This window comes from Camelina sativa, chromosome 15 (genome assembly GCF_000633955.1).
Source record: "Camelina sativa cultivar DH55 chromosome 15, Cs, whole genome shotgun sequence".
Classification (NCBI taxonomy): Eukaryota; Viridiplantae; Streptophyta; class Magnoliopsida; order Brassicales; family Brassicaceae; genus Camelina; species Camelina sativa.
In genome coordinates this window covers 2,840,039-2,864,880 of record NC_025699.1, presented here as the reverse complement: position 1 = coordinate 2,864,880, position 24,842 = coordinate 2,840,039, and the positions used below count along the sequence as shown (strand labels likewise).

At 34.7% G+C, this 24,842-nt stretch overlaps 6 protein-coding genes across 8 annotated transcripts; 3 read left to right on the top strand and 3 right to left on the bottom strand.

Moving 5' to 3' along the window:
- Positions 1,239–2,949, bottom strand: LOC104748058. Its single transcript, XM_019236614.1, has 2 exons — positions 2,477–2,949; positions 1,239–2,425 (listed from the first exon to the last, which is right to left on the bottom strand). The coding sequence occupies exons 1-2, from the start codon at positions 2,940–2,942 to the stop codon at positions 1,239–1,241; spliced, it is 1,653 nt and encodes a 550-aa protein (XP_019092159.1). The 5' UTR covers positions 2,943–2,949.
- Positions 5,268–8,666, bottom strand: LOC104744889 (DEAD-box ATP-dependent RNA helicase 50). Its single transcript, XM_010466011.2, has 8 exons — positions 8,312–8,666; positions 7,296–8,224; positions 6,996–7,190; positions 6,729–6,916; positions 6,382–6,595; positions 6,154–6,285; positions 5,880–6,055; positions 5,268–5,772 (listed from the first exon to the last, which is right to left on the bottom strand). Exons 1-8 carry the CDS (start codon positions 8,574–8,576, stop codon positions 5,535–5,537), a joined length of 2,337 nt encoding a protein of 778 aa, XP_010464313.1. The 5' UTR covers positions 8,577–8,666; the 3' UTR covers positions 5,268–5,534.
- On the top strand, positions 8,916–10,549 carry LOC104748057 (RNA-binding protein 38-like). The gene is made up of 5 exons (XM_010469750.1): positions 8,916–9,079; positions 9,596–9,731; positions 9,844–9,913; positions 9,996–10,080; positions 10,193–10,549. The coding sequence occupies exons 1-5, from the start codon at positions 8,921–8,923 to the stop codon at positions 10,547–10,549; spliced, it is 807 nt and encodes a 268-aa protein (XP_010468052.1). The 5' UTR covers positions 8,916–8,920.
- Positions 13,722–16,033, top strand: LOC104744890 (protein TRIGALACTOSYLDIACYLGLYCEROL 4, chloroplastic). Its single transcript, XM_010466012.2, has 5 exons — positions 13,722–14,060; positions 14,143–14,410; positions 14,569–14,923; positions 15,232–15,569; positions 15,684–16,033. Exons 1-5 carry the CDS (start codon positions 13,774–13,776, stop codon positions 15,879–15,881), a joined length of 1,446 nt encoding a protein of 481 aa, XP_010464314.1. The 5' UTR covers positions 13,722–13,773; the 3' UTR covers positions 15,882–16,033.
- On the bottom strand, positions 15,945–17,692 carry LOC104744892 (tRNA pseudouridine synthase A 1-like). Its single transcript, XM_010466013.2, has 6 exons — positions 17,549–17,692; positions 17,345–17,435; positions 16,922–17,061; positions 16,463–16,825; positions 16,325–16,387; positions 15,945–16,244 (listed from the first exon to the last, which is right to left on the bottom strand). The coding sequence occupies exons 1-6, from the start codon at positions 17,621–17,623 to the stop codon at positions 16,005–16,007; spliced, it is 972 nt and encodes a 323-aa protein (XP_010464315.1). The 5' UTR covers positions 17,624–17,692; the 3' UTR covers positions 15,945–16,004.
- Positions 23,228–24,123, top strand: LOC104744893. 3 transcript variants are annotated; one of them, XR_760681.2, is made up of 5 exons: positions 23,228–23,300; positions 23,422–23,482; positions 23,584–23,708; positions 23,801–23,871; positions 23,973–24,123. XR_760681.2 is itself a non-coding variant. In XM_010466016.2 (5 exons), exons 1-5 carry the CDS (start codon positions 23,268–23,270, stop codon positions 23,990–23,992), a joined length of 279 nt encoding a protein of 92 aa, XP_010464318.1. In that variant the 5' UTR covers positions 23,228–23,267; the 3' UTR covers positions 23,993–24,123. The 3 variants fall into 3 exon arrangements, 2 of the variants coding, with proteins under 2 accessions (XP_010464318.1, XP_010464316.1); XM_010466016.2 differs by having other exon boundaries at positions 23,584–23,682; positions 23,978–24,123; XM_010466014.2 differs by having other exon boundaries at positions 23,584–23,682.

Genomic DNA, 24,842 nt, shown 5'->3' with positions numbered 1-24,842 from the left:
GATATAAACCAACCCCGCTCATCTGTTTACAACATTGTTTTGGGGAGGGGCCGAGTTGATTCTGCTCTATCTTTGCTTGATGATCAGCTCTCTTGATGCCGACATTGGTATGTATGGATAGATACCGTTGGTATAAAGTGGGCAAGGTTGATATGGCATGGAAATTTTCCCATAAGATTGAAGCGAATGATTTAAAGTCACTGATACACCACTAACAGATTGGATGAAACACTGTGGGGATGTTTGAGCATTTGAGACGTGTGAGAGTCTCTGCCCACAAATGTTTCAACCTACAATATATTGAGCTGGTGGACTTTAGACTCTGTTTCTTGAGCTACGTTTATTTCAATAAAACTGTTTAATTTCCTTTGAGATTTTTTAGATAGTGAATGCTCTAATAAATATAATAAATTTTTGATGACCATAATAATATTTTGGTTATAACCATCTCATAATAAGGGAACTAAGTTAAAAAAGCACCTTAATTCTTTACTTTATGTTTGATTAGTTCTTACAAATTCATGTATATTTATTTATTCTTAAAATTTGAAATGTTCTCATGAAAGAAATTTTTGTAATATAATTATCAAATCAATTTTTATTACCTCTCTCTTACCTCCAACAAAATTGTAATAAATATATTTTAGAATATCATCATTATATTTAGTTTGTGATTCAACATATAAATATATAAAAATCATTATTTTAAAATTTAATTCAAATATGTACTTTAAGGATTTTGCTATATAAAAAAGCAAATTGATATTCATTTTCTTTCTAGCTTTTACTATAAGGATGAAAAATTAAAACGAAGCCTAGCAATATAACTTAAATTAAGGGGAATATAAAAACAATTGTAATATAATTATCAAATCAAATTTTCTTAACTCTCACTTAACGAATATATTAATGATTATATTAATTTATTTGATAATCATTAAAAAAAATTAACAAATTAATTTAAATATCGTTAACATTATTATAAAAATTTGTTAAGTTAATGACATTTAAATTAATTTGTTAAGTTTTTAATGATTATCAAATAAATTTAAATTAATTAATATATTTAATTATACAATAATCTGCGCATTTGCTTGGGAGATTATCTAGTAATAACTAAAAAGAAAAGAAAGAACTAATATATGAAGCAAAGCAAAACATCTTAATGATTAAAAAACATCTTAGCTTCCCGTCGGCCGTCATGGCCCTTTTCTGTGCCTTGTGAACCTTTCAGACATTTAATGATTAACTTCATAAAACCATTTCTCCACTAAGTGGGGGCGTTCCTTCCAGATGCTATCGTATGCACAGTCCATTGAACAAGCGAAAACAACAGTCGAATCTGGAGAAGTAGCTTTAAGGAAAGAAGGGAACCTGCAACGCTTTCCACACATTATGCAAAAAGGTCTAGTCATACCATCGTTGGCAACTAGTTCAGCTTCGCCGTATCGTTTCCCTGGCTTCAAGTAATACATATCCCCGAATACACATTTGGTATGGAGAGTTGATCCACAATCATCACAACCATAAAACAATACGCTTCCATTCATCTTTTTCTCACATATATCACACCACAACTGACCCTTGGAGTTTTCATGATCATGAGCACCATGTTGCAACGATAAATCATGACTGTCGCATGTGTGTTTCACTTTATTTGGTAAAGTGGCACAATCCATTCCTAGAGTAAACTCACAAACAGTACAACTTAAGACGTACTGTGTTGGCTTGTCACATGCTCCACAAGTCTTATAACTTCCCTTTGGTGAAAAGATGTGGTATAAGGGATGGGGATGCAGTATATGGTGAAAAGGCTCAGAAATAGAGCCGCACCGCACATCAAATTTATTAAACGTTGTTTTGTACCTGAAGCCATCGAATAATTTGGCACATGATGTACACTTGAAATACTTGCCTGCAGCCTTATCCTTAACCCGTAAATTGAGCTTGTCGGTATGCATGATGCTTCGTTTCCTCCGAGGAAGACTAGCACATACTTTATGAAGGAAGAACTCGCATTGCACACATTTGAAGAATATATCAGAATTGATGGGGAATATGCAAGCGTCGCACCTCAGCTTTTCGTATACGGTGACAACATTATCATCGCCAAGCCTTAGAATATGTTCATGACTGAAATGAATGATTTCTTTGTCATTTATTAACTTGTATGGATCTTCAATTTCTTCTTCTTCTTCAGGCACATCTTCGAGTTCTTTTCCATCCCACACATCTTTCCTTGTCGCACACTTTGGATGAACAACATAATGAGGACAACGCTTGCAAGTGAAAGCTCCAAAACTCCAATCTATCTCTTTGCGGCAAACTCCACACAAATCCCAAACTCCGTGGCCGAGATGATAAGTGCGAGAAATGCGGTGGTCATGAAGGTTGATGTTTATGACTCGGGGCAAATCGATGCAGTCTTTATGCAGCATGAAACCACACTCAGAACAAAAGTAAGGATTAGAGTCACCAACCATCCCACATGCATTACAAGTGAAGGTGATCTTTCTAGGCATGAGCGTGAATGCATGGTCATGGCTCTTTGGTTGATATATAGTACGATGTGGTGGATGCCTCCAACAGTTCACATCTATGCTGAAGTTACATAAGGAACAATGATACATGGGATCAATAAGTTTTTCTCTACAAAAATGGCATTTGCCATCTGTATAGTCAATTGTCCCTGGAGAGACCTTCTTGAGAGGATGTCTTGAGTGACACGGGTGGTCGATGGTGTCTGGCCACTCGATACATTCGGAATGTGCTCGAAAACTGCAGCTTGGACACCAATAGCAGTAGCCGTAGTCTTCATCGCATCCTGCGCAAGTATTTACATCATAGTCAAATGATCCGGGCCATCCTCCACTCTTCAATTGTATGTAGTCTAACATGTGATTGCAAGGAATCTTCACTTTTTGCTTTGGTTGGTCGTCCATTGGTGGGTCTGTGATCGGCTAGATTTTTGTTGGGTGTGTAAAAGTCAGAAGATTCGAGTAAGTTTATCTACTTATTTGCTAACTCATTTCCTTTTTTAATCCCTTTTGAGGTATAGTACGTATATAATATGATCCACTAAACCAGTCACTGACTTTACCGACAGAACCAGCTCATCGTAACAAATTTTACAACATTATATATATAGTAATTTATCAATAGGCCATTTTTGTCGTGTATGTTGAATTAGTAACCCAAATAAAAGAAAATGAGAAAAATAAGTCTTGATCCGCGTTTATGTGTGCATTCATATTTCTTGATCCGCCCGTATCCTATTTTGAAATTATCGCTATTCGCGCTAAGCTGTTCGCCCATACTTCATACTATTATAGCATAAACTGTAAAAGTAGAACGTACTACAGGGATTAAAGAATCCAGCTAGATTGAATGATGTTTTTTTTTTTCTTTTCGAAATGAAATTCTTATTGTAGTTCGTCAAATTAGAGTCTTCCTATTTTTACTTTTTTGATATTTATATTATCAGTATTCAGTTTAAATTTTAAATCTATAGATTAGGAAACCCTGATTATCTTATAATTTTAAAACAAAATAAGCATACTAGTAAAAATGTATAGACTACTCCAACGGGCATGTGAATCATTAACTACTACAACGGGAAATTCTTCTTTTAAAAGGCAGAATTAGCCGGGATAACGGCTAAGTCTTTGTTTTTATTAAATCTTGGAGCCTGGCTGCGTGTAGGCAATTTCAAAGCTACTTCCTTTGTTTATTAATTTATCTTTCAATTATAAAATGACCATATGGATCACGAGTAAACAATGACTAGTGGTGCGTAACAAATAATTTAATATTATGTTAATGTTCAACTGCAATTTATGCGAGAAAAATATATTTGTGGAACTTGTATAAAATAAACGGTGCGGAATTATGTTGATTGATGAAATAACTGTTTGATATAATAAAAAATATTTGAATAGTAAAAACAATAAATAAGAAATAATACATATTATAGTTAATTAATTTATAAGCAAATATATTAATAATATTAAGATAGTTAATTTAGAACTATTTATTTATTGTTAATGAAATTATATATTCATATGCTAAGTTATGAATTTTAAGAAAAAAAAAATACTGAAAATTTTTGTCACACAATTTTCAATTAATTTTATTTATTAAAATAGTAAAGAAAAGGTATCTTATTTGTAATAAATTTGCTGCAACTAAAACTATAATTTTTTTATAATTGTAAATATAGATGTAGATACATTTTGTATGAAATTAATTAATCAAACTTTAATAAAATAATTGACTGTAGTTTATTTAATTTCTATAAATCTGTTTTCAATTAGTAAAATATATTATGTTGACAAAAAAACTAGTTATTTTATAATTTGAGAGTATACATTGATGTTGATTCTTGAAACTACTCATCTTATTATGGATAGATCATCAACACCTAGAGGATATCCAACAATGCAAACATTTTGTAGGAGTCTAAGCATCATCGATGACCAAGAGGGCTAAGTCACATTCATATCCAAAAGTCGAGACGCTAGCATTGTATTTAGTTCCGGATTTCAACTAATGTTGCATCGCTAACGACATGAGCGTTGGTTATGATTCTACTACCTGAAATAACAAATCTTACAAATTTACAAATTGGGTAAATTTTGTTTAAAGTTCAGCTGTTTAAAGCCAAAATAAACGTAGGATTTGTGTTTAACACTTCCTTACCAATTTGTGAATTTAGGCAGCTGTCATTTCAATTCTTTTTACCCAATGTAAACTTTAGATCATTTAAAGCTTTAAAAATGGTTAAAATCTCTGTTGAAAATCTTACAAATAAAATAACCCTTTAATTTCTTTCTTATTCTTTGAAAATGTTGATGCACCAAACATGCCCTATTTCTTAAAATTGACAAATATACACCTCAAAAGTCTTATGCTTGCGGTGGTCTAAAAATAAATATATTTCCGGTCCCTTTTTCTATAAATTTCCTTTAGTCAAGTTGGTTATGTTTAGTCTTGAGTGGGGAAGAGGTGCACGGCTCGAAACTCTCGCATGCTGCTCTTATATATTTTTACTTTTCTTTTTAAGCGGTAACAAAGCTTTGTTGTTTTTAAGATTGTTGGTTACTAAAGTTGGCACATGACACAGTTCTATAAAATATTAAAAATTACCTAATCAACTTTTCTTTTTAATTAATTAGTCAACGTATGGAAAAACGATTCTGAGTTATGCTCTTTTATATAACAAAGTTATTTTTCAAATTTAAGTACCTGAGATTTAGAAACAAGTTAAATATCCGATCAAAATTGTCAACAACTCAATAACTCGAATTTGCAAAAAGGAATATACACCAAATATGGTCCGCATGTTGATAAACAAGGATGCCATGCTTATGCATCACTAGCCATCTTGTATCACATTACAACAACAACAAAAAGAAGTACCATTACCCTTGCTTACCCATTAGGAAAGCTGTGCTCATCATGATGACTTGAACGGCTCCATAACTTGACACAGAGATTGCAGTAAGGAGAAGGAGCAGACAGATGAAAGAGTTACTCTATGTTGTGAATTCGTAAGCGTTTGGGACATCATGAACTGGGTGACCCTTCTGATTTCGCTCAATTATCCTCTGTGCCAACCCTACTTGCTTCCCCACCACAAAGATGAAAGCCTTTCCTTCTCCTCTAGCCCCTCTTGCTGTTCTTCCTACACGTCTCACGTATTCACTGGGGTCACGTGGGAAGTCAAAGAGCACCACATGATCAACACCAGAGAAATCTATCCCACGGGAGGCTCTGCCATTGATTCGGAAAGAAAAAAGGAGAAAGAAAAAAAGGTTAAAATCTTCAATGTTCAGGCATAGCATCATAAAAATGATACTAGTAACCCAATAATGAAGTACCTATCCGTGCAAACCAGAAACAGTGAATTTTCTTCGGGCTGAGATGAGGTGAATTCTTCCATGTTTGTAAGCCTTGACCCTTGTGCAAGTGCTGCATGAAAAGGTAGGACATGCAACTGCCTTTCCTTTCTATCAACCCGCTTAAATATATTCTCAACTTTCCTACATGTCTCAATCTGCAAATAATAGGGTAGAATTTTCTACATGTGACTGCTGAGACGTCCAAAAAGTTTCAAGTAGTAGCGAAAAGCAGTAGGTGGGGGGACTATGGCACCTTATTGCAGAAGATGATAGTTTTGGGAACAGGGTTTTCCTCCACAATCTGAAGAAGAGCAGTTTTCTTGTTCTGAAAAGCAGTCTCAGGAGTTTTCTCTGCATTATCATCTCCACTGCAGTCAACAAGAATCTGCATGGAGCAACTCAACATTGGGTAGGTACGATCAAAAGAAGATTATTCAGCAATCAAGTATATATTTCCCAATCACTAATTTTTTATACCAACCTCTTCGAGAGCATTACTAACACGGTGCACACGAGGTCCCATTACAACTTCACAATCAGGGAAAACTTCAACAAGTTTGTTATATATCTCAAGCGGCAAGGTTGCTGTAACAAACAGATACTGTGCAGTAACAGGCGAAGAGTTTATTAGACTTTGCAGGGCTGCCTCAAACTCATCGTCGCCAAAGAGTATATCCACTTCATCCAAGATGGCACTGCAAGACACGTTACCAAGATTGTACCCCATCAACTTTCGTTTTCAACACAGAAGTTAATGTTCATCTTGTTAAATTTGATCTTTATTCAAAAGAGCATGGAAATTTTGCTTTGTTGAAAGATTTAAAGTACCATCTTAAATTTGATAACCCCAAAATTCCTTCTTTCATTAGGTACGTGAAACGCCCTGGTGTTGCAATCAAAACGTCAACACCTTGCTCTAAGTTTTCTAGCTGGGTTCGTTGTCTGAAGCCACCCGTCACTACCATGGAACGGAAAGGGACCCCAGACTTTGATATTGATCTACAGTTAGCAAGAACCTGTCAAGTATTTCATATGTATCAAACAATTGTCTTCAGCTAAAAACATTCACATAATTAAGCAATGAATTAACCTAACCTGAGAAGCCAGCTCTGCAGTTGGTACCAGAACAATAACACGAGGACATCCAGGAGAGGATTTGCTAATTCCTTGAAGTTCTTCTTCTCTGAGACGCTGGATAACAGGGATAAGATATGACAGTGTCTTGCCTGATCCACTTTGGTCAGCTATGATACAACTCTTTCCATCAATAACTGATGCAAAAGCCAGAGCCTGCATCATGGTAAACAAGAATGGTAAAACAATAACAGATAAGAAAACTGTATACATACACATGCACCTAGATGATTTTATCAGGAAGGAAAATAAAGTTTGAACCTGAATATGTGCCGGGCGATCAAAATTCTGTTCCTTTAAGGCCTTCATCATATCTTCACTACATCCAATTTCTGCAAAAGTTTTCCGGCTAAAAAAGCCAGTCTCCCTAGTGGCATTGGTTTTATTCCTTTGCTCTCTCCAATCGTCCATATCTCTTGCATATACAACAGAACGCCTATCACCCCAACCCCGAGAGTTACCAGCAGAGCCTTTTGAATACGATCCTCCTCTCTCGTTATTACTGAACCTTTGAGGATTATAAACCTCATCATAAGCTTTATCACGTCCCTGGAATGTATCTAAGTCTTTGGCAACAAAACGCTTATCTTCTCTACCCCTGGAGTTAACAGCAGAGTCTCTTGAATATGAACTCCGTGATCCTGCTCTCTCATTGTCAGTATACTTTCGAGGGTTTGAAACCTCATCAATGGCTCTATCACGTCTTTCAAATGGATCTACATCTCTTGCAACCGAAAGCCTATCTCCCTTACCCCTGGAGTTAGCAGCATAACCTTTTGAATATGAACTCCGTGACCCTTCTCTCTCATTATCCGTATCATCAATATCTTCATCATCTCCTCCCAATCTATCTAAATCCCTTTTTGACTCTCTAGATTCCCGCACTTTGCTGAATCTTTTAACCTCTTTTTTCTCAACAACAGATTTGCCTGATCTAGGAATAGCCTTCATAGCGAGCTTCTTCCTCATCAAATCAAGAATTGACGATGAACCAACAAAACCTTCATCCTCGGCAAAATCCCCATCATCAGAGGCAAAATCCCCATCCTCATCTTCGTCCTCCTCACTGTGACTCATATGCTGCTTCTTCTGCGTTACCTTTCCAACAAGAGCTTTCACTTTCTGAGCCTTTAGCCTTCCGAAACTAGCAGTTACACCTCTCGAACGCGAACCGTTTCTTCTCCCAGATTCTACAAATACCATATCAAATCATCAATCACAAAAACCACAATTCGAGGAGGAAAACAAAAGAATCAAACCAAATATGATATTATTACCTGAGGGAATCGAATCGGAAGAAGGCGGAGGAGGAGGAGAAAAGTCATTATCCTTATCCGCCGCACTGATGATTACGAATCCGTCGTCGGTGGAATCGTCGTACGAGCTCGAAGTTTCCAACGGCCGCCGATTGAAACCACCACTAGCTACCACTCCTCCGCCTCCGCGGTTACGAAACAACCGAACAATCTCACTCCGATTACAGATATTATTATTATTCCTCGCCGGAAAATTAAAACACGGTGGTGGAGCTCTCGCCAACATTTCTCCCTCTTCTCTTACTCTTCCTTTGTTCTCGCCTCTTCTAAGCTAAGGAGAGTAGAGAGAGTGGGAAAATAAAATAAACGGTAAAGGTGTAGAGAAGATACTAGATAAGGCCATATCAGAGAGGGAGACGACATTACCCAAACCCAAAATAAAAAGAAATAAAAAAAAAGAGTCAAAGAATAAAAAAAAAAAGGTTAACTAAATATTTGACTTATATTTCTATTAGGAAACTAATCTCTCTAATTTTACCTAATCTCTCTCGTTATAAATACCACTACTAAACTCCTCTTTAACAACGATTGCAACTTCTGTTTTCTCTTAGAGAGCTTCATTCATTCATCATGTCTCAAACGAATCAGCCTAATAAGATCTTTGTTGGGAATTTAACATGGAGAACAACAGCAGAAGATTTGAAAACACACTTCGAACAATTCGGAGAAGTGATTGATGCTAACGTTGTTTGTGAAACTAATCCTGTACGATCCAAAGGCTATGGTTTTGTAAGTATATTTTTTTTTTCCCTAATTCTGTTTCATATATGATGAACAATTTATTTTGCAATTTGCATGCTTCTTGTGAATTACGTACTTTCTCATGTTTAGGTTTGATATATCTTTTAAAAGTATATTTGTTGTTGTGTGCCTTGTGACTATGTTCACGTTTGTTTGTATGTATAATACGATTTTTTTCTTCTAATTAATTGTTATAGATATCCTTTGAACAAATTAAAGACGTGTTCCTCGTAGGTTAAAATTTGTAAAACGTTTTGTATATATGATATTTAATGCTAGAGATATCATTAGGGTTTTTTTTGCTAATATCCAATCACTTTAAAAAAAAAAAAACACTTCGTTTATATTTCTCATAAGAATTTCGTTTATATTGGAGTTTATATTCTCATGTTTTTTTTTTCTGTACTTATCTTTTATATCTTCAATGCTTTTGATGTTTTATAATCTCAAAAATTTCACTCTATTTATAAAAATTTGTTTTGTTTTTGGGATATTAAATTTTAGGTTACTTTTAAAGAGACAGAGTCTGCAGTTAGAGCTCTTGAAAATCCGACCCCGGTCATTGATGGGAGAACAACCAATTGCAATTTGGCTACTCGTGGTGCTGCAAAGAAAAACATGAACCTTCCTAACCAAACTGGTTTCTTCTAATTTTTCTTCTATTTTTAATTCGAGTTTTTTTTTTTTTTTTTTTTGCTGTAGCGAAAATTTCTCAAATAAATTTATGTTTTCCATAATTTTTAAATTTTCAGGATCTTTAAATCAGGTGAGACCACCACATCAATATCAGCAACCATTTCCATTTTGTCCTCCCCCTGTCTGGTAAGTTCAATATAAGTTTGTTTAAAACTGAATATTGTTTTCATCTAATTTCTTTGGATTTTTCTTTTTTTAATATGTACAGGGATCACGTTAGAGGACAATATTTTTACTACATGTATCACAATCCATATCATAATCCTTACGGAGCTTACCCAACAACACACATGGTTAGAACTTATGTTTCCATATAGTATTGGATTTTTGATTAACTCTTTTCAAATATTACTAATGGTATTACTGCGGATTTGTTGCTCATATGGTTTACCATTCATGACGCAGCAGAACTGGTATCAACCAAACATACGACATGATGCCGTCACTTTTGCACATCAGGGATCATCGGTTCGACGTGATGATGTTAACAATGAAACTGATGGAGGTGTATCTCAAAGATCATCGGTTCGGATTGAAAGTGTTAGCGAAACTGATCAGAAACTTGTTGCGGATGCTGCGCACCATGACAATGAAGAGGCGGTTACAAAACCAGATGTTGATCAACAAACGGTAGAAAGCATGTGTGAACAAACACATGACACCAAACAAGACGAAGATCTAACAATAGAGCTTGACAACGGAATTGAGGTTACACACCAAGATGAGAGAGTCGTTGAATATGTAGTTGAAGAAACTCCATAATTAAACGATGTTTGGTCATGTAAACAATGGTGAAAAGAGACACGAGAAACAAACCACATTTGCATTACCATCAAACTTTTTTTTTCTTCTTCTTTTAATTAACTACTGTTATTTAGTACGAAACTTTTTTTATCCAATATTTACTCTAGACTCTAGTTAGTACATAATTAATAGCATTATGGAGGGGTTATATACGCTCTGCACATATATATTAAGAAGGTATGGAACCTGACTAGTTATGTAGTAGTTTCTCGTCTTTTGTATTCGGTATATATGCTGAGTTAACAAATTTGATATATATTTTCCGTGGGTAGTTCCCCTTTCTAGAGAAATAATGATGGGCACACATTAAAAGTAGGAGTTTTTTGTACGTTGAGATGTACTTTGGGATTTGGTTCTTGCTCCTTTACTTGACCTTACGGACCATCTTAGGTACTATTAATCTAAGCCAACGCAATATATACTTTTGACGAGGAATCGAATGTGTAGCTATATTAATTGGAATATATAGCAAAGTTACTTATTACTCTAGATTGTATGTATCGTCTAATCATACGATTTTCTTTTTCATCAAGAGAATTTGGGGTCATGTGAACTACAAACGTTATTTTGACAACAACAAATATTATATTTTCTCATCATATAAACAAAGAGAATGATTAATTAAAAGTAAAAGGCGTAGGACATGTTCCCAAAAGGTTTTGAAAAACAAAAAAAAAAATCCTAAGGCGAGAAACTTGGGAGAAGGTAAGAATTTTAGAAAGGGTAAGAAAGTGACTAAGCCTATATATAGAATGGAGGATACTTAACCACCAAGGAGTGCTTTCAAGCTGGCTTAAAGTTGGGGATACAAAATATATACTACTAGAAAAAGGAGCTAGGCACACCGCACATGTATTATTAGTAAACACAAATATCTTCTTTCTTCTTCTCGATTATAAGCATATCGAGCTCTGACTGATTCTTTCGTTGCTTTTGTATCGATTCGTGCCTAGCTACAAAAGCTTCTTCTTTCTACGTACCATATATTCGTTTTCCTTTTCCAAAAGTTTTGTATAAAGAAGTGAGTTTTGGTTTCGATTATATGGTGCATATCGTCTTATAATAAGAACGGACTGATTATTTGGCCAACTTATATTATATACCTCTTCCTTCAACTTGTCTAGTGAAGTCACATATTATCCAAAAATCATAGTAATAAATGTAAATAGTGTTTTTTTTTTAACAAAACGGGAGTAGATATATTATCAGATTATATAGTTTTATAAAAAATCATCTCTTAGATCTATTCCCTAAGTTTAACCTCGAGAACAAATCTTCTTGCTTTCCAAGATAACTTTTACTAGAAAAAGATATCGATGGTCCTATCTAAAATATATAACTTTTAAGACTAATGTTGACCAATCGGATACATACTAATTCCTCTCACCGATACTTGTACATGCATTACAATCAATCCTCTCATTAACAGCTTTATGTAAACTCTATGTGAATTATTTACTATATTATATTCCAAGGGGGAAGCTTTGTTTTCTTTTTAGTTTGAGGAGACTAATTATATAGTCATCATACTCATTCATTCTAAGACGTACGGTTATATTTGTTTTAGTGCAGTTGTGATAGGTGCGCGGTAAAATCACTTAGACACGGGTAAAGTGGCTAATTACGCATTAAAAGTTATCTTAAGACGACCAACCGGTTGGATACTTTAGTTCCACCAAAACATAGTGAAAGTGTAAATATGAATTGTATGCAATGATATAACGTATTGTATATAGAGAAAACCACATAAGCAAACTGGACAGACGACTTAACCAAATGATGATTATGTTTATTAAAATCACATAGAAAACATATACACTAGCTAGACAAAAACAGAAAGAACAAAAGAAAGAAACAAAATTTCTTTCAAGCTACAAATTAACGTTGCGGAGCTGGTGAAGGCTGAAAAGGTGAGAGAAGAATCAGTCGCGAGTCTCGTGGAACCTTTTGATAAAATCAGTGGATCTCCGGTTAATAGCTGGTTCGACGAGGTACCAATTATAGAAGTTGGCCTCACTATCTTCACCATACATCTCATCATCCGTTCCTGCCTGGTTTGATCTCTGTCTGCGTCGCCACCACGCCTTGAAGCTACCGAAGAAGCTAAAGAAGAAACGCCACGAACCTCCCATTATGATCCTTTAGCTAGGGAGAGAGAGAGGGATAGAGAGAGAGGGATGTATTTTGCGTGTATATATCTAAAGATACATAAGCATGTGAAGGAAGGTGAGTCTGATGGTTTAGGGTTCAAAACTCAAGGTCCCTTTATATATAAGGCTGGGACAAGTTGGAATCCTAGAGGAACCATGCAGGAAACACCCCACCAACCAAATTAAAAAGAACTTTTCACTTCTTAACATTTTTATATTCACTTAGAATATATAAAAACACTACAGAACGTATCAAGAGATTATTTGTCGCTAGCTGCAGTTATTTTAATCATTACATAGGCACTAGTAATTATCGTAAAAAAAAAAAGCAAACTTTGAATTTAAAGCTTTTGTAACAAGTTAATTGCCACGGAAAATATATCACATATAGCACATTTCAATCGTTCCACATTGATAAATGATAAATCAATATTATGTACATTGTAATATATATATTTTTGGGGTCCTAAGATGGATTCACATTCAGATTACTAAAATTACATAACTTCCAAAGTCCCATAATACTATATAGAGTATACAAAAAAACTTTGAATGAAAAAGAAATAGAATATATCTAAATCCGCATTTTGAAGATTGGCCACTCATTTTTTTAGTGCAGGACACCCATGGAAATAAAAAGGTGTTTATTTATTTTTCATTTTTTTTGTTTTTCATTGTTTATTATCGAGGTTAAGATGAATTTTCAAACTCCCTTAGTAAATTATCTGTTCTATTTTACTTTACTAGTATCAATATATCTAGTTTAGTTCATCTTGGAGCAACGTTGTTTGTGACAAAATCGTTTGCGTTTGCGTTTTTTTGTCACACAAATTTATCAGATCAACAGTCGCAGTCACGTAAATGCTCCGCGATAGACTTTGGGGTCCAAATAAAAACGGCAGGCATTCTTTTTACGAAAATAGAAAACGGCAAGGTGTTCATTGGACTAATCCAGAGTAAGACTGTGTTGTTTGGTCATCCCGAGTTCAGCTGGTTGTAGAAATCGAGCGACGGCGGGTGTAAACGACGGCGATGAATAGACTAAGATGGGTCGCCGAGGGAGACATCTGGGACCTCGATATGTCGACTCCGGTGACGCTCGAGGCCACCGCACGAGCTGTTTCAGACGATCCTCTTCCTCTAGGTCTCTCCAGAGGCACTCATCTCTCTCGTTCAAAGCAAGTTGAGTTCTTTCACCGATTCATGGCCGCACCTCTCATCCCTTCCTTCTCCTCTATCCGTTCCAACACCGGAGATGGAGGCGGCGATGGTGGTTTCTCTCTTCAAAGAGTCCTCACTCTTCCTTTCTCCAATAACTGGTACCAATTTCAAAATCCTAACTTTATCCTGATAGTTTCTGTGAAAGCTCGATGATTGATTTGTTTTTTTTTAACTCCAAAGGTTTGTGTCTCTTCTGGGCCAATTCGATGTTCAGAGATTCGTATCGGAGGTTAAAAAGAATGAAGCTTTTGGTCGAAGGGCTTCGTCGTCTACAGCAGCTTCTCGTTTAAACGCAATTGGCAAGCATTTGAAGGACAAGTCTTTGTATGCATTGGGTTTTTGCTCTGAGTTGTTGTTAACACCAGATGATACTTTGCTTCTTAGCTATGATACTTACAAAGGTGATCTTAAGAAGACTCCTAGGGCTAAGGCTATCTTCAATCACAAGGCAAATTATCTTTCTTACCTTCTTTTTTGATTTGTTTGATGCTATTGATCTTCCTCAATTTTGGTTGGAATTGTGATTTATTTGTTGATTTTGGAATATGGAACTAGACTTGTGATTTCCATTGTTCTGATTCACTTCTCCTTATTCGTGGGTTTCAGTTTCCTCTTCACAATCTGACAGCAGAGGCGTTTTGGCCTGGACTATTTGTGGATAAACATGGTGAATATTGGGATGTGCCACTCTCAATGGCTATAGATATAGCTTCTCTTCCTGCTGAGTCTGGTCTAAGTTACCATTTATGTTTACACCATAACAGTGGATCACCCAAGAAGTTTAATTCTGATACAATGGAAGTGCCTCCACCGTCTCTGCTTCCTGGATTGTCTCTAAAATCTGCAGTCTCCTATAGGTCAAACATGGATCTCTGGAGGGGTACCACTCCAAAGCTTGAAAATTGCAAGCCCTTTGACATCTTCCTCAGTAGTCCTCATGTTGCAGTATCTGGGATTATCGGTAAGATAAGTTTATTCGACTCACTTCAGAAGTGTTTTTCTTGTCAAGACTGGATGTTTTGTGATTTCTCTAACACATTTTTGTGCAACTCTGATTATCTGAATTCTGCAACTCTAATATTTGATGTGACAAAATCAGTGATGCAAAAGGTGAATTTGTAGGATTTTTTAGTTTCTTACGGCTATTGAATAGCTAATTTGTTATCCTCTGATTGAAAGTTTTATGTTTGAGTGAGCACTCTGCTTAGGAAGCACTGGTCTTTTTGATGATCTATTTGGTGTTAATAATAAGTTTCATCAATCCCACAGGCTCTGTGATGACCGCTGCATATGGTGAAAATTCAGTCAGATCAAAATTTGAGAATGATTCTGAGGGTGTTGGAGGGCTCTCTCTTCATATTCCATCTGTAAATTCCGGATTCATGGCTGATGCCTTAGGACGGGCATCACTCACAGCTCAATTTGGAAGCTTCCAGAAGAACTTCTTTGATCTCACCCGTTTCCATGCTAGATTAGACTTTCCTCATGGTTTGAGGTTTCTTACCGGTGCCACTAGCGTCGCACAAGATCTCTTAAATTCTCGGCAGCCTAGTTTAGAAGCATTTCAAAAAATCTGCCCTGAAGTATTAGTTTCTTTACAGCAACAGGTAAAAGAAAGTATATACTGCTCTGAGCAAATAGTCTATCAGACAAAAACAAATTCTTAAATTCATAGTTTCGGCTGCTTGATTCGTAATAATATTCTACGGATTTGGTTGCAGATTGTTGGACCGTTTAGTTTCAGAGTGGAGTCTGGAATTCAGATTGATCTGAAGAATGGAGCTAACCCCGTGACTGTAGATAAGACAGTATTTGCTATGGAGTATGCTATTCAAGTGCTTGCTTCTGCCAAGGCTGTTGCTTGGTACTCCCCAAAACAGAAAGAATTCATGGTTGAGCTTCGTTTCTTTGAGACATAGTATCAGGACTTTCCACTCAAAATGTTTAGCTTGATCCTATGAAGATTGTAGTCGTCTTGCAGAGAAGTAAATAGACAATGTTTTATTTTTTTTTCAGTTTCTTATGTTAAACAGAAGAATGATTTAATAGAAGGGAAGTTTACATCTTGTTATAGTGTGATGTCTACCAAAACTAGTTACAGGACAATCCAGTGGAAGCTTTAAATGGTCTTCCTTATACTTGATAGACACAAGACAAAGACCATGAGGCGGTGCAGGCAAAGTTGTATACTTTGCAAGCTCTCTCCTGTCTTTGGTTTCCAGAATCATTGGAACAATATCTGAATCTAATGCCTCTTTTCCAATCTGAATCAGCAAAGCTACCTGCAAATGTGGAAGGACTCAGCAGACTAAAAACATTACTTCGCCGTGTCAAGCATCGTTAAAGAGAACATAGAACTAACCATGTTTCTCACTTGTCTGTACAAAAAGCCTGATCCTTCAACTTCAAGCTGTAGAAGAGATCCCTAAACACCAAAACACATCAAAGGTTATAGCATATGACCCTTTTCCTAACTTTTTCAAGAATTAAGAAATATTACCATTTGAATGATATCAAAGCGGGATATAGTCTTCAAAGGATCAGGCATTCCATCTTCCCGTGTAGCATTAGCAAATGCAGAGAAATCATGCTTTCCGACAAAAAGTTTAGCAGCTTCCTGCATTTTAGAAGCATTCAGTTTATAAGCACAGTGGAATGCCCAATGACGCTGGAACGGGTCCATGAAAGTGTCGTTGTATATCTGGTAGCGGTAAATCTTGCTAGAGGCAGAAAAGCGAGCGTGGAACTCAGGAAGCGCTGCACTCATCTCTCTGACACGGATATCTTTAGGGAGAAGTCCGTTTAAAGCAGCGTGAATGCTATCCAAACTAGTATAATTATAAGGAGTGACAAAATGAGCTACCTGAAGGAGAAAAAAACAAGATTGGCCAAAGAGTTTGTGGTCAGATCAAAATTTCTTAAAGAGTTCAGAAAGAGAGATTTGGGAATTAAGCCGAACCTGACCCCAAGCGTGAACACCAGCATCGGTCCTGCCTGCTCCAACAAGATGCAGCTCTTTTCTTTCGAGCTTTGTTATATGAATCAAGGCTTTCTCTAACATTGATTGGATCGTTGGTGGTGACTCCTGATACTGCCAACCTGAAGCCAACAATCAAGTAGGAGCAAAATCCAAAACTTAAAGACTACAATTTGGAGAAATCTTGAGTACGCTTTCAAGTATACAAGAAATCTTTGTCACGCAGATTCAAGTGAAATTTCAAGAAAAGTTACGATTTTTATCCTTAACATAATCATATGGAGTCTATGATGCAACTCTATTATAGGTAAACAATATACTCCTGAGGATTAGGACTGTGCACTTTTGAACTGCTACGAACTAATAATACACTTAAAAGTTTGTTTCAGTTTTGAGAAGACGAACCTGCAAATTTTGTGCCATCGTAGGCTATCACAAGGCGCCATTTAAAACCACCAGAGTCACTAACTTTCACCAAATTGTTTAAGCTATTCATCTGAAAACACACAAATTCAGATAAAATCACAAAATAAGACTTCCTTGGCATTTCGAAAGCCAGCAGAGAAGTCGCAATTCGGAAAAAAAAGAGATTGTATTTTTGGAGCTTACGGAGACATTCTGAGGAGACGAGAGAGACCCATTAGTAAAGAGTGAAGGAGGAAGCGCTGGTGTAGCGCAACTCATCCTTTTCTCCTTCTTCTTCTTCTTCTTCTTCCTCTGCTTGTCCTCTGTGTGAGTTACTGAGTTGTGTAATCCGATGATTCTGATTAGGAGAGGCCAGTAAAACGGTGCGTATGGCGATTATTTAGATCAGACCGGACCAAAGGATGAACCGGAGCTTTTGGGTTCATCCGGTTATTAGTGTTGCTTTGGTTTGAGAAGGGACTAATTTGTTGGCAAAAAAAAAATATAATAAACTAGATAAGGACCCGCACAATGTGCGGGTACTGAAATAATTGAAGAGAATAAATCCTAAGAAATTTTATTTCTTTAAGTAAATATATAAATAATTTTAGTTAGAGAAAAAAATCATATTTGTATTTACCTACATACACTTATTTATATTTTAAATTATAACAATTATTACAATACTTTAAAGCTAATTATATCCCACCAAAATCATATTTGTATTTACCTTCGTACACTTATTTATATTTTTAATATATTATAATAATAATTAAAATAATCTAAAGCTAAATTATATCCCACCAAAACTTTTGCCAAATACTCATCATTAAAAATATTATTATTGTCAAATTTCAAAAACTTTTCACAACTTATTACAAAAAAAAATATATATGCAAAGAATTCATCAAAGCAACATATAATGTAGTAACCATGTACAATTTTACTATATGTTTTCAGCATTAAAAATATGCTCTTAAATCATAAATTATTTTATTGTTAAAGTATGCTCTTTATCACCACTTATAAAATGTCTTTTAGACAAATGAAACAAATTTTATGTTGCTTGGCATAATTATAGTTCTTATAATTACTAAAACTGTTTTGTGACATAATTTCTTTAACTATTAATTTTTTTACTCCAAAGTTATTTTGGATGAACAATCGGTGAAAATTTTCTACTCTATTACAATGATTTTAGGACTAACCCAAACAAAGTTGAGAAATTGAAAAAAAAAATTAATATAACATAAGAAAAATAAAAATTTGAATAAACAAAAAAAAAAAATTTGTTAACAATCAAAAACATGATATATGTCATAATCACGTTAAGGATTGATGTCTTATTTACTCCTCAGAAGTAACACATTGTACCAAACTATTTAGAACTATGACCTCATCTCAAATATTCTCGAGTCGTAAGTTCTCAACCTATTTCTACCCGAATCAAAAGTTCTCATATATTTCTCTATATACCTGGACTTAAACGGTTTACGAACCAAATCCGATAGAAAACCACATAAATCAGGTTTGAAACCAATTTTATAATGGTTTACCGTTCCAACTTTCCAAATTACAAAATCGCTTCTCAATTACTCGGTCCAGCTCTTGTTTCAGTACCAGAATTCATGACATTTTCCAGAAGAGAACACTCTAGATTTTGACCAAATACATCAACCACCGACTAATATTTGAAACTTATAACGCTACTAACTGTAGAATTACTTTTGGAACCTAGCTACATTAGTGTCTCCATCCTCGATTAATTTAGCGGGTTTTATGTACTTTGATTCCATTTCATTGCATCTAATAGCTTCCATTGAAGAACCCGCACGAATAAAAGACCCAAAACAGATCGGCAAAATTATATCAGAAAAAAATTCAAAGATTAAAGTTTTTGATATAAACATGTAAATTTTATGTAGATATAATGGTATTTTCTTAATTAGATGTTCTTATTACATTTCAAATATAATAATTCTTTTGACATAACTTATGTTATTCTTTTTAGATTTGTTATTCACTACTTCTTGATTAATAACAGTATACATGCTTAATGTATTATGTTTTTGTTTATACATGTCAAAATCTAATTGAGAAAACACATATAATATAATTAGCGTAAGATATCTCTTAGATTCTTTTGCAAGACATTTTTGTGGTTAAATTGATGGGTTTGAATGTTTGCTAGTTTTAACTTCTTTTGATTGTTTGTAATAAACTTGAAATATATGTTTTTGTTAGATGAAAGTGTCTCGGAAAAAAAAGTCATTTTCTTAGCTGCATAGTTGTAAGCTGGGGTCCTTAGATTTTATAAAATAATATTAGTCAATTATGAAAAAAATATGTACGTGAAGCTGAATATGAGTCTTATAATTACGCATTGATTTAGTTTGTCGACCCATGCCTGAAGCGTAGCTAGTTTCAGTCGCATATGAGGTTCATCGGTAAGCGTTTTGTCCATCATAACAAATTGATCATTATTCATAATGGTTCTATTCCTTTTTTTGGCTGACTTTTCATTATTTTCACAGTTTTGGTTTCCATCTGTAGTGCTTATGTTTGAAAATTCTAATTGAGTATGATACATCATAATGACGTCTTCCTCTTTATTTATATGACAAAGATCTAACAGAATACATATATTTACATTTAAATTATTCTTCTTTCAAGATTAGGCCAAAAAATTCAGTATAACGTAGGATTTTTGTTGTATAAGTTTAATTATTGTAAAATTTTAATGATAATTTCTTTTTCTTTTAAGATTAAGCCAAGGAATTCAATTTAACGCAGACGATTCTTTTTTCTTTAAAATTACAAAATTATATAATTTAATATAATTTTTAATTATTATTTTAATAATTTACAACATCATAAGATTTTGACATATGTCGCGATCTTATGAATTAGTAACTTTTGAAACCATACTTTATATAATAAGATAAGAGACTAATAGATTACTACAGTATCACTCCACATTGCAATTTATTAATTTAGGTTCAAGTCTAGAATTCAATATTTAAATTTTAGAGTTTAATTAGTACTTAGTAGAGTTCAGGTACTAGATTAGATTAGAGTTAGAGTTAAGAGGTTTGTTTATGGATTTTGTGACAATTTTCGTTTAACTTAGTTATGGAGTATGGACCTATGGTTATGTTTTGCGAAACTGTGTATAGTTGAAACGTAAATTGTTTTTCGTCATCGAAGTAATAATACCAAAGCATGTCATGACACAGTTCTATAAAATATTAAAATTGTTTGGTAAATCTACATATATATATTTTAAATACTAAATGTTTTAAAATATTATAATATTTTAATGTATTTGATGTATATTATCATTTTATATTGTTTGTTTGTTGTATTTAGATCATTATTTTGTGAAATATTTTAAAGTAGAATTATTATATTTTAATTGTGAGCAAATAAAATTATTAATTTATCAACCACATAAATTTAGATTTACCAATCCGGCGATGTGGAACATTAAAACACACATTTTTATCTATAGATTGAGTAATATATTTTCATTTTAAAAAATTCAAATCACAATCTACATATTTATTTATCATATGTATTATATGATAATTCAAAATAATTTGTAAATAAAATTAAGAAAAAGATGATAGGAAAATCATAATTTAAAATCTTAACAAAATCTTCCAAATATAGTTATTAAAATAATAATTTAGATACTTAGATATAAATTCTTACTTTTTTAAATTCTGATTGGTTTACAAATTTTTAAAATTAATTAGTAATTTTCGTACATAATTAATTAGAAAGATAATTTTTTTTGGAGATATGTTAGTTACCAAATCACAATTAATGTTTTTTTTTTGTCAACCTTTTTCTCTTTTACCCAATCACAATTAATGTTATGCAATTATATTTCAAATCACAATCAATATATTATGCAAAATCAGTTAATACCAAATTACAATAAAAAATGAGACAACTGGTGAAAGCTCACTAACCTCTGTCACTAAAATGCCGGTCATATGCTTCTTCATCTTTAAGTAGTCTCACATCATAGCATTCTCCATTGGTTGGAAACAAATGTCAAGTGAACAAAACCCTCCTCCCTTGTTGGCAACACTTACTAAGAAAATATTCACAATTGGAGATGGAATGACGTATCCGCAAAAAAAAAAAAATTAGCTAGGATCCATTAAATCAGCACAAAAATCTACAAAATCATAGACGCAAATATAGTAGTTACCAAATCACAATTAATGTTATGCAATTATATTTCAAATCACAATCAATATTGTGCGAATATATACTATGCAAAATCAGTTACTATCAAAACACAATCAAATATTTTACATTATATGTAAATATATTTCAATACTTACCCGATATTGTCTCCCTCGCTCAGACTCTCAAAGGCCACTCCAATTACCATGTTCCCCACAAAAACAGGCCCCCACTGTTTTCAGAATTTATGGTTCCATCTACTTAGGTAATTGGAAGTTTGAGTGCGCTTCGATTGTGAGACAACTCCTCTTGTTATGGATAGACCATCACCACCTAGAGGATATCCAACGATGCACACGGTTTGTAGGCATCTTCCCAAAAAGCTTCAGCGGTTTCAAATCCTTCCAAAAGTCTTCATCATCAATGACTAAGAGGGCTAAGTCACATTCATGCCCAAAAGCCGAGACGCTAGCCTTGTATTTAGTTCCGGATTTCAACTTTGTGACTTCAACTAATGTTGCACCGCTAACGACAAGAGCATTGGTTATGATTCTACAACCCGAAATAACTAATCATACCAATTTGTGAATTTGTAGGATTTCAACTGGCAAATCCTACCAAACATGCTCCTATTTTTTAAAAAATTAACAAATATACCCTTCAAAATCTTATCTTAATTGTAGAAATGGGTTCTCATTCTTACGATTTGTAAATAATGATGGTTGAACATACAATCATTGTATCTTTAATCTTATTGTGTGAACTACATATGTGCTTCTCACGATCCTAACGTCAATAGTGTATTCGATTTTGGGGATTCTGCTAACAAAACTTTGTAGTTTTAAAATTGTCGGTTACTAAAAGTATGTCAGACACAGTTAAGTTGAGTAAAATTAGACTGGATATTATTCAACCCATTCATCTCCAAAATAGTGGTTAAACAAATTAAACATTTTTGCTGTAAAACATTCAACCCATTAAAAATTTACCTAATCATTTTTTTTTTTTAAATTAAAAAAGTCAATCTATGGAAAACGATTCTCTGTTGTGCTTTTTTATACTATAACAAAGTTATTTTTTTGGTCATACAACAAATTTAAGTACCTGAGATTTAGAAACAAGTTAGATATCGATCAAAATTGTCAACAACTTAATAACTCAAATTTGCAAAAGGAATATACACCAAAAGGAATATAGAACAGAGCTTACAAAACGTGTGACCACAAGGTGAGAAAGATATATGCGCCTTTGATTTTCACCATGCAAGCGCAGCAACTAAGCTCTCCTTCTCCTACTCTCTGACCATCTCCTTCTGCTTCTTGAATCGCAACCGCTTCCCTCGTCGACATCTGCCTCTCTTCCACGACCATGACGATCGGATGACGTCGTCTATTATCTTCTTCGCCGTCACTTTGATCTCTAACGGAACAGAGCCGTGGTAACTGCGGTTTAAAGCTCCTAAACGGTGGTCCATGCATCTCCTAAAACGCTGATGTCAGGCGAATCTTCCGGGTTTTTACTCGACCCGACCAGTAGAAGTTGGATAGACATTTTATGTTTTTTTTTCCGCTTTTTGGGCCTAAAAGATTATAAAATCTGGTGGGCCTTTTAGCCTAAATTTAAATTTTAAAAAGTTCATACGTATTTGAATGACATATTAAAAAGATTATAGTTTCCCCCGTTTTGACGGAAGAACCAGACTGAAACCCTAGTTTTCAGAGCAATGACGCCGAATCTGAGATCTGTCGTTGCACAGGTAAGAGATCGATCGAGAAATATGATTACTATCATAATTGTTTGTTATCTTCCCCACCTCCACTTTGTTTTTTTTGTTTTCTTTTCTCTTGTGTTCGATCGATTGACGAATAGTCTTACAGGGCTGGAGATCGATTCACTCTCGCCGCAATTTCTCTTCCTCATCGTCTGGTAGCACCAACGGTAAAGTTCTCTCTCAGATCTATACAATTCGATCGGTTCGTTTTTTGGTTGTGTTTTGTATACGGAAAGTAAAACAAAAATATCTGATTTGTGATTGGTAGAGTCTAAGAGCGGAGGCAGGACGGTTTTATCATGGCTCACCACTAATGGTAGTGGTTTAGCAAAACGAGGTCTTTACCTGATGGGGGGATATTTGTTTGGTATGGAGGATCCTGAGAGAGCGAGAGTGAGAGAAAATTTGTTCTCTTACCTGAATTGAATTCGATTAAATTTTCTTGTTTAATTGTGTGTGTGTGTGTACATGTGTGTGGTATTAAGGTGTGGTGGTAACAAAACATCCCCTCAGGGATCTTTTAGGAGAAGATGAGATAGAAGAGTTTTTAAGAAAGGTAAAAACAAAAATCAAGAAGCTTCTGGATGACACACTGTGACTACTGCGTTTATTTCATTTGCATTACCTTTGTTGTTGTTGTTGTTGTTGTGTTTTCAGTGCAGAGTGCCAGAGAGTAGATTTGAGGAATCCGATGGGGGCCGTCCGTAGCTGGATGCTTGTGTTGGAATTTTTCTAATAATCTGTAAGCTAATTTGTATTTCGTGGACCAGTCAGACGTTATAAATTATGGAGTTGCCTTTCGAATTTATGTATGTGTGTGTGTTATTTGATGTACATATGATATCTGATTTGTGGCACGAGTTAAGAGAATCAGCTTATGTAAACATATAAGCTGATTATGGTTAACATATAATAAATTAACGAGGAGGGAACCACGTATAAATCGGGACTTGTGTTAATTTAGTTCATTTTACATTAATATGCTAACAGGTAATGTTTTAATAGCTAAATCAAATCTGTTTAGATTGGAGTATGTTTATAATTAGATTGATCCCTGAAGAAGGGAATCATGGTGGCAAATCCAATTTCCTCCTATGATCTATAATTCGGTCCGAGTAATCTTTCTTTCCCTAGTTTACAAGGCTGGCCTTTCTCCTTTTTCTTCTCTACCCTTCTTTCTTCGGAAGCGACGTGAATGAGGTTGCGAATGGTTCACTAGTCCCCATCTGACCCTGTAAACTTGTGTAGCATCTGTAACCAATTTCCCCCCGGTTGGTTCCTATTACCCAGAAACTCGTGTGTAAAAGTTGTTACCTCCTTATCACGTGCATCGACCAACTAGTAGAGGATCATGAATTTGCCCATTGTTGCTTTGGCCCACCAACTAGTTGCCCTGGGCAAAAAAAGCGGAACCCAATACCCACCCAAACTGAACCCAATACCCACCCACCACGTTGCTTTTCCCCGTTTTGACGAAAGAATCAGACAGAAGAGTGAAACCCTAGTTTTCAGAGCAATGACGCCGAA